The sequence below is a fragment of the Andrena cerasifolii genome, chromosome 6 (genome assembly GCF_050908995.1).
Source record: "Andrena cerasifolii isolate SP2316 chromosome 6, iyAndCera1_principal, whole genome shotgun sequence".
Taxonomy (NCBI): Eukaryota; Metazoa; Arthropoda; class Insecta; order Hymenoptera; family Andrenidae; genus Andrena; species Andrena cerasifolii.
This window is the reverse complement of record NC_135123.1, coordinates 8,177,145-8,194,191: the sequence shown is the minus strand read 5'-3', so window position 1 is coordinate 8,194,191 and position 17,047 is coordinate 8,177,145. Positions and strand designations below refer to the sequence as shown.

The 17,047-nt window shown below is 39.7% G+C and overlaps 1 protein-coding gene across 5 annotated transcripts; it reads right to left on the bottom strand.

Moving 5' to 3' along the window:
- Positions 1-1,143: 1,143 nt before the first annotated feature.
- Positions 1,144-16,693, bottom strand: LOC143370187 (uncharacterized). Of its 5 annotated transcripts, none has more exons than XM_076814928.1 (7): positions 16,224-16,693; positions 7,160-8,505; positions 6,555-6,733; positions 5,894-5,920; positions 4,916-5,146; positions 4,581-4,838; positions 1,144-4,025 (listed from the first exon to the last, which is right to left on the bottom strand). In XM_076814928.1, exons 1-7 carry the CDS (start codon positions 16,318-16,320, stop codon positions 3,830-3,832), a joined length of 2,334 nt encoding a protein of 777 aa, XP_076671043.1. In that variant the 5' UTR covers positions 16,321-16,693; the 3' UTR covers positions 1,144-3,829. The 5 variants fall into 5 exon arrangements, with proteins under 5 accessions (XP_076671043.1, XP_076671045.1, XP_076671046.1 ...); XM_076814930.1 differs by lacking the exon at positions 16,224-16,693 and adding an exon at positions 10,432-10,639; XM_076814931.1 differs by lacking the exon at positions 16,224-16,693 and adding an exon at positions 10,061-10,187.
- Positions 16,694-17,047: the final 354 nt, after the last annotated feature.

Sequence of the window (17,047 nt, the reverse complement as noted above, 5' to 3'; positions counted from 1 at the left end):
AAAGCAAAGCCGATAGGTACATAACGCAGAAGTTTGATGAGTAGAGTAGCTTTATTTGAGTAGCGAACATATGAAATAGGAATATTGCATTGTTCAATATATTGGGGATTCGGCTTAGCTACTTGTGCTCCGATACTCTGCGCAAAGCGGGTTCTTTTAGTTGGTCTAGAAAATCTGTTTATTTCACAGATGGTTCCATTATTATTTACCATCTAGCCGTACTTATCTTCACTATTGCACGATGTTTCATATATTTGAAATGTGTGAATATTGAAAATAGAATACTTTAGTGAATACTTCGAAGAACATGAATTTAAAGCAAACAGTTTTACTTCATAAATCTTCATATTGCATTTGAAATACTATTTCGTTTATATCCACCACTTTTAATAATATCTGATATTCTTCTATGCCAAATAATAATTAGGTATATTTAGACGTATTTACTTCAAATAAGTTAAATCAAACGAAACTGTATTAGTATATAATTATGCTTTGTTTGCATATCAGAATGGAAAACACACTTCCAATCCGAGAATTCGGATTTTAATGAAAGTTCCTGTGAATGTAGAGAATATTTCAGTATGCCAGGAGCAATTTCTTTTTTTCTACGGAAATGCAGTCTGAGGAGGCGAAATCAACCCTTAAAGTTATCGCGTTTTTGGTTTTTTAATATAAGTTTACTTTTCTTTTGGAAGCACGATAGAGCATAAAAGACTGGAAATTACTGGATATTACTAAACACATATATTACTGAATTACTATTTCTAAAAAGCTAAGTGATGTATTTTGATTGTCTATTTTCGTTGTAAAATTATAATGCGTGATTGTAACAGAGTACATTATTATGCATTGGAATGCCATAATAATAAAAAACTGTCTTAAATATTTAACATACGCTATTCATGCTGCAAACATTTTTCTAAACCAGAACCTGTTCCATGCTTTGGAAGTAGTACAGTATTTGAATTGGAAAATTGCGGTATGTCGATGCATGTTTAAATTATAAGAATAAAAAAAGTGACCGTATAATTTATGCCACTTTTTTATTAAATATACCATATTTGAATTGAAAAAGTGTTGTTCTATTCTCGGCGGTGCGTTTCGATACACATGAAAAAATTTAATATAAAATGACTAACACTCTTATTGATTATATCATGAATTTATTTGAAATGTCTAGTATTTCTAATTCTTATGATCTATATGTACAGATGATAATGTGATAAAGTATAATACACGCATCATTTTAACATGTGATAACAAATAAATGCTCTAATCTAATATGCTAAAAATAATTAAGTTCTAATTTTTGGACTGGGCCCACAAAATCTCAGTTTTCCTTTTGTTTCTTCGCCACGAAACATTATTATATGCGTGTGATACATTATTCTATTTGCACTTTGTAATAACAAGGAGCAATTAATAACGTACATTAATACGTGTGCTTGAAATAGTTAATACTTAAAATAATTCAAGAAATTCCTCAGACTTGAATATTCAGTTACGAATTCGTATTCGTGTGCCCTCCATGGTATATGTTTCATACTTTTTTATTTATATTTTTCAGATACAAAAGAATGTGTTTACTTACAAAATAACGTACCTGGGAAATTTATTATACCGATACTCCGTTTCATTTATTAAACAGAATGTGAATCTACCGTATGCCACGTGCGGCCGAAATTAACGGCTCTTCTGTCAAGCAGTTGACGCGTCGGTGTCTTTCGATAACTTCACGCAGACTCAAACGTAAAATCTGGTAAACAATAAATAGTACTTTACATATTATTGCAGACTTCTGCGTCGAATACTTTTCGCGTACGAATTTCTTGTGTTATTTTGCCCCTCTGTTTTCCTTCGTTCTTTTTATCAAGAGAGGGTAGACACCAGCCCAACGTATGTAGTCTTTTTAATGGCAATAGAATCTTTGAAGTTGTGATATGACTAAATGTAATTTATAAATAACAAAATATACCACTTCCACCGTAACAGGATGTCTAAAGCCTTTCTCTTATATGGAAAATTCATGATGGTCAACATTAATTTATCGCTACAATTATCTTCATACATATATACATACACATCTTTTTCACATATACATACTTAGTTTCCTTTTATGTAATAGTAATAGCGAATGCGAAAGTTAATCAGTCGATAATACTAATTGAAGCCTCTTTCTGAGAGCAGAACCAGTTGAAACTGCGTATTAATACGCCATTACTTTTATCAGTTAGTCGCACCTTACTTTTCACCCGAGTGGAAAACACCTGGCGCGTACTTTTCTTGTAAATATAGGAAATTATATTAAATAATGATTAAAAACGAGAATAATTTTGTATCCACGTGAAATTGTAGATTAAAACGGAAGACCGTATCAGGCGGCCTTAAAATTAAAAGTTCTTCGATCTGTCAGTTTCGCAAAATCAATAACTTCTCCTGTTCAATTGTTTCCAAGAAACTTGCGAGCTATCTAATAACGTTTAAATACTATTACATGAATATTTGAAATTAACATTCATGAGATATGTTTGCTTTCAATAAATACTTAAACCATTATGGAATCTGTTGATTGAAGAGAAAATATTAATAAGACAATCAGTAATTTAATCTACATAAAGGATCCTTCGAACTCGAGTGTGCTACACAGTTACTGACATTCCGTTAAGCGTAATGTAAAGGAACAGTGCATACTTTGATCTCGATAAAAGTAAAACAGAATTGATTGCATTTTCACATTCTGGAATGATTGTGCTCACCGAATAGTAAATAGTTACAAATCTTTTGTATGACACTAAAGATACATATCTCATTGACTGTTAGTTAACACGCGTCATGGATTTAATAGTAACCTAAGCTGCATTTTTCTTTCTTTTTTTTTTATTTGTTTTATTGACCTAGGTATTTAGATACTGACAATATCCGAACAAACTTAGTCGCATCGCTGTATACGGTGATCTTGTTAATCGAATTTTCAGAAACAGAATTTCCCAACATTTGAAACTTATAACGCTCTATCTAATAAGTCTTGTTAAACTTACGTCGTAATTTACATTAAACCGTTGATGTGAATTAAGAACATCTTTAAATTATTTTTCAGCTAATTATCAGGATACACATTAGCGATAGCTAGGAACTTGAAGAAGTATTACTTCCGTTTCTTTAAAGATACAAATGCCAAATTTGTTTCTCATATCTGTCCCAACGTGCGATTCAGGTTGTATTTTAAATAATACACCATCAGCACTTCGTGTCCATTAACGATTTACACATCAGCACTTTCTCTCTCCGAATCACATCGAGATTAGAACTTTTCAGTTTATTTACAAAGAAATACTACACGTACGATACTCTGCAGCAGAGGTAGAAAACTGAAACAAAATACAAAACGAGGAATGATCTTTATAGTTACGATATTCTCTATTCTCGTATCCCCGCCCGTTTAGCAGCATCCAGCTCTAAACGAAACAAGGGAGAAAAGTATTATTGATCTTAATATATAAAAGCATATTCGAATCGCCAACTGTGCAACATCAGCTTTATACATCTTAGTTTTTTTTTTTTTATTTACAAACAGACTGTCGTCTCGTAGATACACTTTGGAGAAAGAAGTAGCTCACAGTATGTCACAGATCCCTTCTATATAAAAGGTAATCTTCGGTTGCGTGCAATCTCTGGCACATGACGTCAATATAGATTTATTCCGCGTTTCACGTTTTCTCAGAGCACATGATAATGCTGATCTGTTACACACGAGTCAATGTGATCGGCTTTCTCAAAATGCCGAATGATAATAGTCGTAAGTAGGCCAGTAAGGCTGTAGCCAGTCCTAGCTGGTGCGCTGGCGCTTTTTAGCAGGGTGTTCCTCGGATGAATGCGCTGGCGTAGGCATCACCATCTCTCCCCTATTGAACATGTACTTCAACTGTGGCATGTATTTCATTATACTTTTCACTTGTATTAAGGGTAGTTCTTCGTTCATAGACGAACACTTTCCTGCTTCCATTAGCATCTTCATTTGTAACCTTTAAAGAAAAGGTCACTGTCTATCAATATCATTAAGTATGCTTTAAAGTTAGCACGCAGTTTGTGTTACACATTTACAGAAGGATGAAGGAAAAATTGTGTTATTTTTACGGAGAAGTGTATTGGTCTAGATTTCGTGTAAGAATATAATATTCTTTTTGAGATACAATCAATCCAAGTTGCAGTATGGAAATAGCTTACTATAATAACTCCGTCACACCTTAATCTTGTAACCCGAGAATATTGAAATCATAACTTTCGTGAAAAATGAAATAAAATGAATTTAAACCGTTTCAACTTTTTTGTGGAATCACTAGAACTCAATAGTGCATTTTAGAGTTCTTCACCGACGGAAAATGCTTCAGAATTACGAATGCGCGTGCGACACGATTAGAAACAGAGGTGAATTCTCCTCCTGTGATTACTAGGATTACGATAAGTTAAATTTAAGTCTGTGAAGCTTTTTCTTACGACTAGATCGAAGACGTACAATACACCTGTAAATTTTGTAACACTATTTTAGAAACAGCCTGTATAAAAAGGTATTACTTTACCTATTTCCTTGATATAAGTCTATGTGCAAGACATCCGTGAGGACTTGCCGACAACTATTGATGTCGCAAGCAGGGAAATACTGAGCAACAAAATCAGGAAGCGTCATCAATAATTCGGAGTAGATGTATGGCTTGAAGTTAATACAAGGTACCATTTTATCTTCAACAAGCGCTTTCTGAATTTGATAAGGTTGAACCTGACAAGTCGATATATGTGTTTCCGATATTGGTATTAATGGCTTCCTACCTCTGGAATCTCTGAAATCAAATACTTTTACATAGCAGCGATTTTTCGTAGATGTACATTCTAATGCAAAGTATATATAATCTCATACCTGGTGTTATTATTAGCACCATTTACTGGTATCAATGGTGGTGGATATTTTGTGTGGGATGTGTTATGTACAGATGGCGTATGCCTTTGCGGGTGCAATAATGTAGACACCGAAGTAGGAGAAGGCATTAGAGCTTGTACTTGTTCGCTCAAACCAAGCATTTGCGGGTACGTGCTCGCAGTTACTGCGTTAGGTACACCTAAGGTAGGTGTAGTATACGTGGATGTGACCCTAAAATAGAAAAACTTTACATCAGATCTTGAGAAATAGAAGAATTCAAGAAACGTACGCGTAACTATGTGATTTAGACTTGCGACACTAATTTACTGATTTGCGATACTTAGGTAAGTTGCGAGATATTTAATAACATGTATTATTGTATACATTTGCCATTTACTCTATGTGCATTCGAGAACAATTTGAAGTGTGCACTTCAAAATGTATATCAAAGCAAAAGAAAATGCATTAAGTATTAATTATTAAGGGCATATTAAGTTTCGCATCGTTGTAATTAGAGATTCCCTACAAAATGTATATATTAATTCATTATATTTAATATCAGTGAATACTGTGATATTGTAATAGTATAAATTTCAGTACTTTAGTATAATAATTTAAATGATTTAAAGCAATAGAATATTACGATTAAGGTAATAAACGAATAAGGCAATGGAGAATATTTTGAAATAATCATAAGTAACAGATATTTACGTTTCTTATTTATACTGACATGTACGTTAGCAAAATACGAAAGGAAAAAAAGTTAATAAAAAAAAAAACGCAATTACACTCCTGAATATGTGTTTAGCGAATAAAAATAATGAAAATATGAAGAAAAAAGTCTAAGGAGGCAACACAGACAGTATTTAGTTATTATAGTTTCGCATAAACCAAAGTTTGTTAATGATAGTATTCTTGTGCATGCTATCTTACTTTTACGCAGTAATCATGACTATAGTACATTTTACAGGGACTCACCAGTCATCCTTCCCATAGGTTGGATAACTATACAAAAAAAAATCATATGTTGTATGTACAAATGCAAAAAGCTATAGTGCAGGTTCTCCACACAATAAATAATAATCGTTTGCAAATACAAATATAATTATGTATGTTTAAATAAATGAACTAGCTCCCCAAAATCTGACATCACATGCTAATTTTACTCTAATATATATCGCATTGGACGTACATTTCCAATTAAAACTATTCCAATCGTTAATGAAGGTACAGGTGAACAATAAATGTAATAGGCAACTCTTTACACTAATCTACTGATTAAATAAACAAAACATCTGCCGACTCGCTTATACCGAATCTTATACAAAGTTTTTCGAACGCTGTGTTAAAAATATGATGTGCAATTTAGCTTTTGAATAGCGAACGACACTAAAAATGTATAGATTCGAACAGAACGTTTCGCTGCGTGCTTTTTAACACTGAACTCACACCTAAGGTACAATTTACTGGCTTCAATCGCTAAATCGAAAGCAAGCACAAAGCATCGATAATGCTATAAGAGACAAGTGGAAATGCTGAATGTGAAAAAGAAAAAGTTCCCTGAATACTTCATACTTTATCGAGAAAAACATCTATACATTAAGAAACCCAGGGTTTAAGGAAACTCTGCAAGACTTACCCAAGATTAGGTTGACTGGAATGGACCGTTGCTCTTACAAGAGGGGGTGGTTGAGCCTGAGCGACAGTCTGCATAGTTGTTACCGGATATACTCCAGGATACTGAGCTGTTACGTTGCCACCACCCCCTCTACTCCTACTAGACTGTTGCGAATAAGTTTTCGGTTGCGCAGGCATTTGCTGCAATTAAAACATACACGTATATGAATAACAATTAACAGCTCCGTATTACATCAGACAATACATACTGCCCGGGACCTTTTCAAAATACTACTTTTCAAATGATTCCCCAGAAATAATATTCGAGGCTTTCCAAATTTAATATTTAACGTTGAAAATAATTACAGTACCAATGAAATATTAGGACACTATTCCTGGAAGACATAGCTTGCAACGAAGAGTCTTGTTTAGTACGAAATTAAGGTTCTAGCAATGTAGCAAACTCCTGATTATTTACACTAATATTGAAACAGTTGAAGGAACTTTTCCAGTTAAAAACAGGTCCTACGTGTATCTTGAGATACGTTTTCACATTTAGATTCTTTTGCTTCCGACATAATTGAATGGAAAGTAGAAAGAAGTAATATGGCGTTGAAACGAACTTACGCTGTGCATGTTTAAGGACGAAGGCATTCGTATAATGGAATTGGCCTGAGAGACCAGCGCTGTTTGGAAAGTGGGCTGGCCACCGACAAGTCCCGTCCAACCGTTAACATTTTGCACGGTGTTTAACATTGGCTGAGTCACAATGTTTGGCCTGCCGGAGGGAAGCGCTGTTGGAGACGAATGCGTAGGATGCGTAGTAGCGACAGGCCTCGGCTGAGTAACACGCTGTACTTGCGACGTATTGGGGACAGGTCCACGTGGTAGCATGGTGTGCATAGGAGTGGCGCGTGGATTTAGCGTCGGTTTGGTCACATTGTTCTGCACGGCTACTGGCTTTGTCGCCGGTGGCGTCGGTGGTTGTTTCGTCCAACCACCGACGCTACCACCGCCTTTGCTATTCACTAACAACTGAGAGTCCATAACTTTGGTCGGCCAGTAGTCCTCGAATCCCGTGCCAGGGGGGAAGTAACTTTTAATATCGTTCAAACTAATCACCGAGCATGTCTCACTGGCAAACAGCTCGTTACGTATACCCTGTACTTTGCAACAGAATTTGAGGTACGACAGATCCCAACCCTCGAGCTTCTCGGCTTTTAGCTTCAGATTCTCAGTCTCGCCCTCGAAATAAAACAGAGGGACGTACTGAAGGCCGTCTTTCACTGTGTAAGGAACCACCGATTCCTTGTTTATCCGGATGAAGCCGCATTTGTCAGCCTTGTTCCCGTTCGACAGGCTGGGATTAGTGCCGGCTGTCAGTTTGGTGTAACAAACGTCCAGGAAATTGTAGAACTCCTTAGCATCCGAGAGACGAACCACCAAGTCTTTGCACGTGAATTGCTCTCGGCCAAACTGATTCTCGCAATGCTTCACGTTTATCTCCGTGAACAGCTTGCTCTCGGCCTCCGTAATATAGTAACTTCTTATGCACGTGCAGCTGTAGATGTCCGCGTGCAGGTAGCTCAGGTACTTGTTCAATAACTTAGATTCTAGGATTCGTACGGCGCAATACTTCTCGCCGGAGCGAAATATGTACGGTATGTGACAGTCGTCGAAGCTGGTCCATCCGAACCGGCCTCTTTGACTCTCGTCGTCCGGGGGTAGTTTCCCTTCCACGGGAGGGGGTTTCGTCGGTACGGCGGTTGATGAATCTGCCGGCCGTTTATTCAAATACCCTAGAATCCCAGGAAGATTCGTCTGCGGAAGGAGACATTGAGGTGGCCTTTGCTGCGGCGCCCCTGACACCCCACTGACCATTTTCGCCTTGTTTGCTTCCACCATTTTGGCAGCCAGTTCTCGGATCTCCGCTTCATCGGGAAGTTCTTGCTTTACAACGACCTTTTCAAAACCTAGAAAGGACAAACAACTTTAATTAATTTCTATGTTACTGCAAGATAGACATTTGGAAAAAAAGCAATACGATTTGCAATTATTTGCAATTTCTATAAGTAAAACATTCGCCCTTAGAAGGGAACTGTTTTCATGCCCACTTAGTGATTAAAATATCGTTCGTAAAAACAATTCAGGTCCAAGTGCGATTGTTTAAATAAATTTTATACAATCGAAGATATTTCATGTATGAATTGAATGTTTTTGATGTCGTATCGCAACTGTATTTCAAATTCTATAAGAGAAACGAAAGAGGAAGAGTGTTAAGATATCAAAAGAATCGTTGCAAAAAGTTCCCTAAATAGATCTTTATCTGTTCTATAAAAATTAGTGGTAGATAGAGAAGAGCGCGAGAAAGCGTGTATCGCGTGCCAATGCACGGTTTCGACGTGTAATCGGTAATTAATTCGAGCAATTATCTCTTATCATTCTGTCGTACACGCGCCCCATAAAAATTCCGGCTTCGTACAATCCCGAGTCTCATTCGAGATAAACCAGATTCTTGTTGCTTCTCGCGCGATAGGAAGCCGATTTTTGCGATGCACAAAATTTTGGCATTGCCAGCCATGTGGAATTGTACACGTGCACGCGAACGATGCGCATGTCAGTGATACAATTTACTTAAATTCGTTCACTATGTAAAACAGCAAATTCCATATATGTAAGTATCATTATTTAATTGCAATTCTAAATTTCAAATCGTAATTATTTTCTTTATCGCGGAACAAAATCTCACACGGTAGTAATCACAATCATGCACAGATAATTGCTTACACTTTCGTACGAAGCACAATCATGGAAAACGAACATGGAAAGCGTACTCTGCGATCTATTTACAAGACCCGTTGTATTTTCTTTTCAAACTACGCGACAATCGGTATTTGGAATTTACGCGCATCAAAATTTTCTTTTCCTTTCCAACATACGTATAATAAAAAAAAAAGTTACACTTTGTAAGTACATGTAATCGTAAATTTGAATCCAATGTAAGTGCGCAATCAAAGCGTCATAAAACGTCAGGTACTTGGAAACCACCGCGCTCATGACCTGCGTTAATTGACCGTCTATCCGAGCCTAACCGATCCTCCGCGGTCACTTTTAAGCAAACATTCCAATAAGGCAACCTTCGATTTCCTCAGGTAAAAGCATCGTAAAATAATTCAATCTATGTTTCTCTCTCTGTCAACGAACCCGACAAGGAAAAAGGAAAATAGATCTCACACTGTTTTCTACCAACATCAATCACTAATGTAAAACAAAGTGCTAGCTGGCAACGCGCGGACGTGCAGGTCGAAATACCATCGACAGACACGGCAGCACTAAGTTTTTGCGAAGCACATCTTTCTTTCGCGAGGAAAGATGCATTTAGGGACGTACTGAGTGACACTTGATCGGGCGCCGTCCGCGACGGACTCCTTTTCTCGAGCCATATGGCGTCCGTGCTACTATCAGCGTTCGCTGTGTGCATGTCCGTAATGTTGTTCCTCATCTTCGACGATACAGAGTGTGCCTTACTTTAATTGAAATCACATTTCGACGGATTGCGAAGGAAGACACACCAGCGAAGAGGTTATACGCGGCTGCGTCTGCCTCTACCGAAGTGCACTGTCAATGAGACGGCGACACACGACCATGTTACACGACATGGAGGAGGGAAGGAACAGGCTCGGGGGGACGGAAAAGTTCTCTCGTCTCTACTCTCGCGGCTTCTAGTTTTCACGCTTTCCCTCGACGTTTCACTTTGTCCAGCAACTACAATTACAGCAGGTGGCGCGAGGCAATTCGTCCACGTTCGACTCACGGCGAGCATACATTTGGAGGTGTAGACGAACGTACGTGAACGGTGCACCGTTGACACTATGTACGTGCACTTTGGACGGGCATACCTCTGGACCCCGGCGAAGCTTTGTCGTAGATTAGGGTGCTCTCGGCCGAGGGTAGCGCCATTTTACGCGGACCTGGTCTCTGTAAAACTCCGATCTCAGGCCGCCCGATAAACCATGTCGTGGCATCGAGCTGTCTGGCTGCAGCTGCACGGGAGACTAGGCATTCCACGGTCTAGCCGACCGCGAATTCTACGGGCCAGAGCGGCACAGGTTTAATTTTCCGCACGGACTGTACGGCTAGGTACCAGTATCGTCCTCCGCGTACACACGATCGGTTGCTTTTAACTTTCCATTTTTGGGATTTCCTCTGAAATTGTTGCCCGAGAAACTGCGTGTCTCCAAGAAATCATTCTTCCAACTTTTGCACTCTCACTTTATTGTTTTTTTAGAGGGAATCGATTTTTAACTGACTTAGTTAATATATTTATTATCCGTAAAATTATTTTCGGTTCAGTAATACTAATTCTTGGGTGGTTGCTATTTCTATCGCGGCATCTGGCTCAAAATGAAAACGCAACGGGATTTTTAAAATAAATTCCCAATCCCATACACGATTCATACGATTCGGTGATATTTCAACTCTTCAGTTTACAGATCGAAGATTCAAATGTCTATTGTTCGGTAGAGAAAGAAATGAATAGGTCCCGGTAACTGGCGCCATCTATCCGCCGCAGCTACTATTGTCAATTATATGGAATTCAGCGTCTCGATAGAAATTGAATACAACGCATGCGCCAATAATTTGTGGAATACATATGCCGCGCAGAATTTAAAGGGGATTACTCTACTACGTTATAACGTTACTAAATCGTTGGGCAAGTTGCACAACTTATGTGCGCAATGTAAGAAATGTTTGTTGATCCATTATAAATGAATTATTTACGATATGCAAAGGAAATTCTGCCCCGTACTAATTGCGATACTCTGCTGTTCGCTGCACAGTGGTATATAAGAACGTTGCGTGGCGGCAGTCTTTAGTCGAAGCCGAACAGTGACAAGTGAAGGGTGTATACAATTTTATGATATGACTTAAGAAAATCTTGAGAGTCGCACAAAATCTTATATTCTGTGATGACGTATGTATGTGTATGTAATATCGCTCTGTAACAATACCGATTCGAAATGATTAAAACAGCCTCCCGTGTACGTGAAATCGACAACGTAGCTCCGATTTTTACCTCTTGCGACAAATAAAGATACAAGTGCTCGAGAGATCGAGAAAAACTTGGAAAAATCTTTATGTCGTGCGTTAAGACGCATGCCTGTTACGCCTCGTGTGATTCATGTTCGAGTCTCGTCCACCGAAACTTATACCGCCCAGTGTATATTAACGCACGTTTTAAACGTACTTTATCGCAGATTAACCCTTTAACAATGCCTAAACATGCGACGACTGTACGTGCTCGAATATTTACACAATGAATCCCGTCGTTTCCGCATTGTAACGATTTGATACTGACTGTACGCACGTTGCCAGCGACGAATAAGAACTGTAGGAAAGAGCGAAGCAGAAACGGCTTGCGAATCTGGTAGTACATTCCGCCTGTATACATATATCGTATTTACAAGGAGGAATCGTATTTTCGAAATAAATTGAAACAACGAGTCGCGCTCTTAAAGATTCTATGTATGGAATGAAGTGATTTGATAATCACAAGATTATTTTACATTTCTACTACATTTCCGGTTATAAAAGAAATCGGAACTTGGATCATTAAGACCGATGGGGAGGCAGTACGTCAATGAGACTATTGTGATAGGGACAGGGACTTGTAGAGAAATGCACGTAAAGTAGAATTTCATCTACGGACATGTATAATACTGTATCCAACAATTTCGTACCGAAAATGTCACTAAACGTATTAGACATTTTGCTTGCATACACTTTTCCACCTTTTGGATTGCTAAGTTTCGAAATATTAGTCCTCGGTTAATTATCCCATGGAATTTATTCGAAGATACAGAGTCATGAACTTTTGCGCTAGGTACGGCACTGAATCGAAAAAATGGGTGAAATATATATTGTCGATCGTGTTTCGCATCGTGTATCACGGATCGGCTGCAGCGGCTAGGTACATACCGCTCAAAGAGTGGCCAGGGCCAGCACGTAAGATCGCGCAGACGATGTGACAACGTCGCACGGTCGATATGCTCTTTCAGGCAAAGTGCCAAGATTGGTAAACGCACGCGGGGGTATATAGTCGCGGTTTCAGGTGCCCTTCCCTCCTCTAACGCCTGCGTTTTACCCCCACTGCCACTCCTGGAACTTACCCGTGGGATTCTGCGTGATAGTGGGGGCCGAAGAATAAGGGTGGGGGAATTGAAGCTGCGCAGAACCCGGCCAGACGTGCAATGCTATTTGTGCATCTGCGCAGCTCCTATATACATATACCCGACAGCCTCCTATATACTACATATATATTATACTTATTATTTTAATCATGATTTACGGCTGCAGCGTTGCCGGTTCGCGCCACAGGCACGCCCACTCCGGCTTTTTTCACTTTTTAGTCATACACATGAATACATGGAGAATGCACGCGGAGAAAAGCAATGCCGCTTTGATCGATACGCAAAGAAATGTGAAATAAAAAAAAATGCACATAAAATGCGTTGGTCGTTATCCTGATAATGTGACAGACACGCGTATAGAAATAAGCAGATGTAAGTTAACGCTTTATCTGAACGTATTAAATGGAAATACGTATTGATAAAACGTAACTTGACAAAATAGAAAACAAATACAAAGAATCAATCGGACGTAAAGGAATTAAAACATTCGATTATTTACTGCTTGCTTTCGCAACGGATTACTAAGGACGAATGCGACGTTGCCGCTACAAAATGCCTGACGTGGCCTTGATTGGCCCGATTTCTTTCGCTACGTATGCTGGGCCAGTCGTTCTGGCAACACTGGAAGGTCGTAGCAATCTATTTATAGCAGGCTTCTATTGCTGCTGTTGCTATGCCGAGTGAAGGCACACTTAGTTTGAGGGGAGGGAGGACAGTATAAGATGGAGGGGGAAGAGGAGATTACCAAAGAACAATATGGCGGTAAACCGGATGTGCCCTCTCCTTCTCCCACTCCAATCCATTCTCTTTGCCATAACAGCATTACCTTTCTCTATCTTTCCAATATACTACCTACATACTTCACTCATAGTCCCTTTTCTCCTCTCTAATAACGATGCACTGCTTATTATGCTTTCTTCAATTGCGAAATCGTCGGAACAAACATTACGTAATACAAAAAAATATCGCGCACAAAGGCACGTTTCTATGAAGCCCGCTGCCTTCTATCGTAATAAGACGGACGACGCGAAGGTCATCGCTTTGCTCGTCTCGCATCAGAAGAATGAGAATAAGTTAGGGTAAATACGTATGTATTATAGATTTTTATGACCGAGAAGCAATCGTTTAAGTATGCTCTATCATTTTTCGAGGCATTATTTTTTTGCGCAACTCAGTAGAATTGCATATGGCGTCGTACACTTGCAGCAGCTGACAAGCTTCGTGGTGTGCGACCCCATAGCACACAAGCACGCATGCGACTTGGACAAAGCATTCGTCTCGGGAACGCTCGGCAAACTTCGTGAAGCTGCCTCATTGTTACATCATTCTTCGGCTCTTATGTAGTACATAGGGGCGGGTACATTATGTACTGCGCCTGCACATATCTTCCCCCACTCTAGCTCGCGCTCTCGTATGTACAGGGTATATAGTTGCCTTTGCATATATGTGCCATCGCAGCAAACGGGCGGGCGGTCGGAGCAGGCTGTAATCCGTGTTACACGAGGCGCACGGGCGTGAATAACTAGAACGAACACTAGTGTATAAAATATACATGTTCTGTCATTAGTAATTGCACGAGTTATAATAAAATCTAACTGAACTATTAAGAATGTTAAGTATTTGGTAAAAATCATTCATAAGCATACCAATATATTTCTTTATTTAATAAATTTCATTCTGATTCAGAGAAAAACCACATTCGCGAAGGAAAGCAGTGCTTTTATCATATATGTATAACAGAAACATTTTTATTATAAAAAAAATAGTTTAAGTATTGTTAAAATTGATTTTATTAGCGAAGAAATTGTTGATCGCATGTTTTTTTTGTAAATTGGTAAAAAATAGCATTTGGAGACTGAACATTCTCTGTATAAAAGGAACAGAAATTCTTTTATCATAGCAATGTCAAAGATGACCTCCATAACTATCGGCAATATCTGTAATCAATTAACTTTTGATGTTCTATTACCATTAAAATTGTACAGATTACATATTTCTTTTCCAGTTCATTAGGTTCTAACTGCACATGAAAATAGTTGAAAGATATATGAAACCTAATTGGTCGATACATAAATCGCGTTATGAATCTTTAACAATCCAAGAGTATAATAAATTAATGTAGCATACATTATAGGCTACTAAAGACATTAAGCTACTTATATAATATCTTTTATCATTCAGTTTTATGTCAGGCGAACTATACTATAAAATACTCTTTTGTTTCCTAAACTAAAATTTAATAAATATACAACAGACGGAAGAGTATTCAACAGCCTTTAAATGGTCATAGTTACACTTCGGTGTAAAATAAACATATTCTTCTATTTAATGATTTGAAAGTTTACCATTTATATGGAAATATTGTTGAGTAAAAAAGTCGAGTTTTAAGGTTAGTACTAATTTAAGTATTCGTTATACAATTTCTTTCTATAAAAGCATCTAAGATATTGCCAGGATCATCTTACAGGTTGCTTTAAATAAACCGTGACGTCATCCGCTACAATCATACGTGGATAAAATGAAATGAGACTTAAGATCCTTTTATTGATTATAAATCGGAGATGTATTAAAAACGAGTCGTGCTGTTTAATAGTATTCGTAAATATAATGTGCGTAACTGACGAGTCCTAATTAATGTTTATAAAAATTTATAGTCCTTTTTGAGAACAATTTAACAAAGATATCATTGCTAATAATCTAGTGAGACGTAGAACGTAAAAGTATTATTCGTACAATTTCATACGCATCAGCGCGCAGTCACGTGACTCCTACACTACGATGAAATAATCAATTCACATATAAATCTTTTCTAACAACACTTCCTTTTCCTTTAACGCGAAACTTCTTTCACGTACGATATACCACGGAAACGAAATAATTTCATGCGTATGCGACTCCAAAATGAATCTGCCTACACACGAGTCTGAAAACACTGTCGGATCCATGCAGGAATGAATCAACATAAAACGTTTTACGTAACTGTGAACCTGTTGCCCCTGTTAATAAAGTGCAGCACATAAGTACACGCGTGAAGTATTTGCTAGCGGCATTCGCTGCCAAGTATCGAATCGATGAGACGCACGTGCGAGGCACAGGGCGGGCAAAATGTCTTTAAGGCCTTGCCTCGAGTCAGAAGAGTCAGAGACGTTGACAGGTCGCGTATCGGGAAAGCACGTTTCGCCGGGTCTGCACGAGGCGCAGAGCTCGCAGAAAACATCAAACATGATGTGTAGTTCTGGCCGCTGGGTAGGTAGGTAGGTAAGTACAGCGGCGGCGAGGGTAACGCGATTGGACGTGGTAGAACATCGAGTGAAAGACGCGGCTGAGAGGGAAAAGGACGGGACGCGACGACTGCCCGACAAGAAAGAAGGGCGCGAACGACGGTAGGAGAAAAAGAGACAGAGGGCGCACCGGCGGGAGGGGGGAGGGGGAGGGGGAGGGGAGGGGGGATACGCGCGAGTCTGCTGTCGTTGCCGCCACCCATAACCTCAAAAGCTTACCTCCGCTGACTCGGGCCTCGACGATCTGTACGTCCTCGTCGACGCTCCCGTCGCTCATCTTCTTCTCCTTCTCGTTAACCTGAATATCCATGCACATAATTCCGCGGCACAAGATAACACTTCCGCGACACGGTCACGCTACCCCCGCGTTCCCGTAACATTTACATGAGCTGCTTGCGCGCGCGCGAAAATTCACACTGCTCCACGGGGAAGGCGAGAAAGGGTCGTCGCACGAGGGCGCCGCGAAATCGCGCTCTACGGCTTCTGCACGCTATTCGGCACTGTTCCGGGCGACGGGTACGCGCGACGTACACCACGGATGATCCTAGGCGGATCGTCAGGAACGCTCGCTTGGTTGCCCGTCCCAAACGTGCACGCGATTCTCTCGCCAGCCCGCGTTTTCTGCTGTTTTGCGCGGAGGTGAACCGAGAGGCCGACCGGGTTCCGTCCAGATTTGAATGTGGTACACGTTGCCAGTTCTTTCCCGTGCCCCCCTCCCCCCGCCCCTCTACCCCCCTGATCCTTATGTACTTAACGGTTGCGACGTTGCCGCACATCCGGTACCACCGGTCCGCTGGTGGGGGAAAGAGAATTTTGCAAAGGAGTGGGGGATGTACATAAGTACCTGACAACGGCATGGTGGGGGCACGCGGGAGGGTGGGGGGCGAGCAGGGGGTATGTACATAGGGAAGGGGGGAGCGGAGCGGGGGGAGGGGAGTGTTGTTGCTCGGGAATGGGAATTTTCCATGACGCTTCGGGGCAACGGCGACCGTTAGTTGGGTCACGTGGTTCTGCCGGAAGTTGTAAGGGCGACGCGCCACGAT

Coding starts and splice junctions, on each gene's coding strand:
- LOC143370187 (XM_076814927.1), bottom strand. CDS start 10,034: ATGAGGAACAACATTACGGACATGCACACAGCGAACGCTGATAGTAGC. Junction 8,506..9,922: donor GCCCGATCAAGTGTCACTCA/GTACGTCCCTAA, acceptor TGTCCTTTCTAG/GTTTTGAAAAGGTCGTTGTA. Junction 5,921..6,554: donor TCCAGTCAACCTAATCTTGG/GTAAGTCTTGCA, acceptor TTTTTTGTATAG/TTATCCAACCTATGGGAAGG.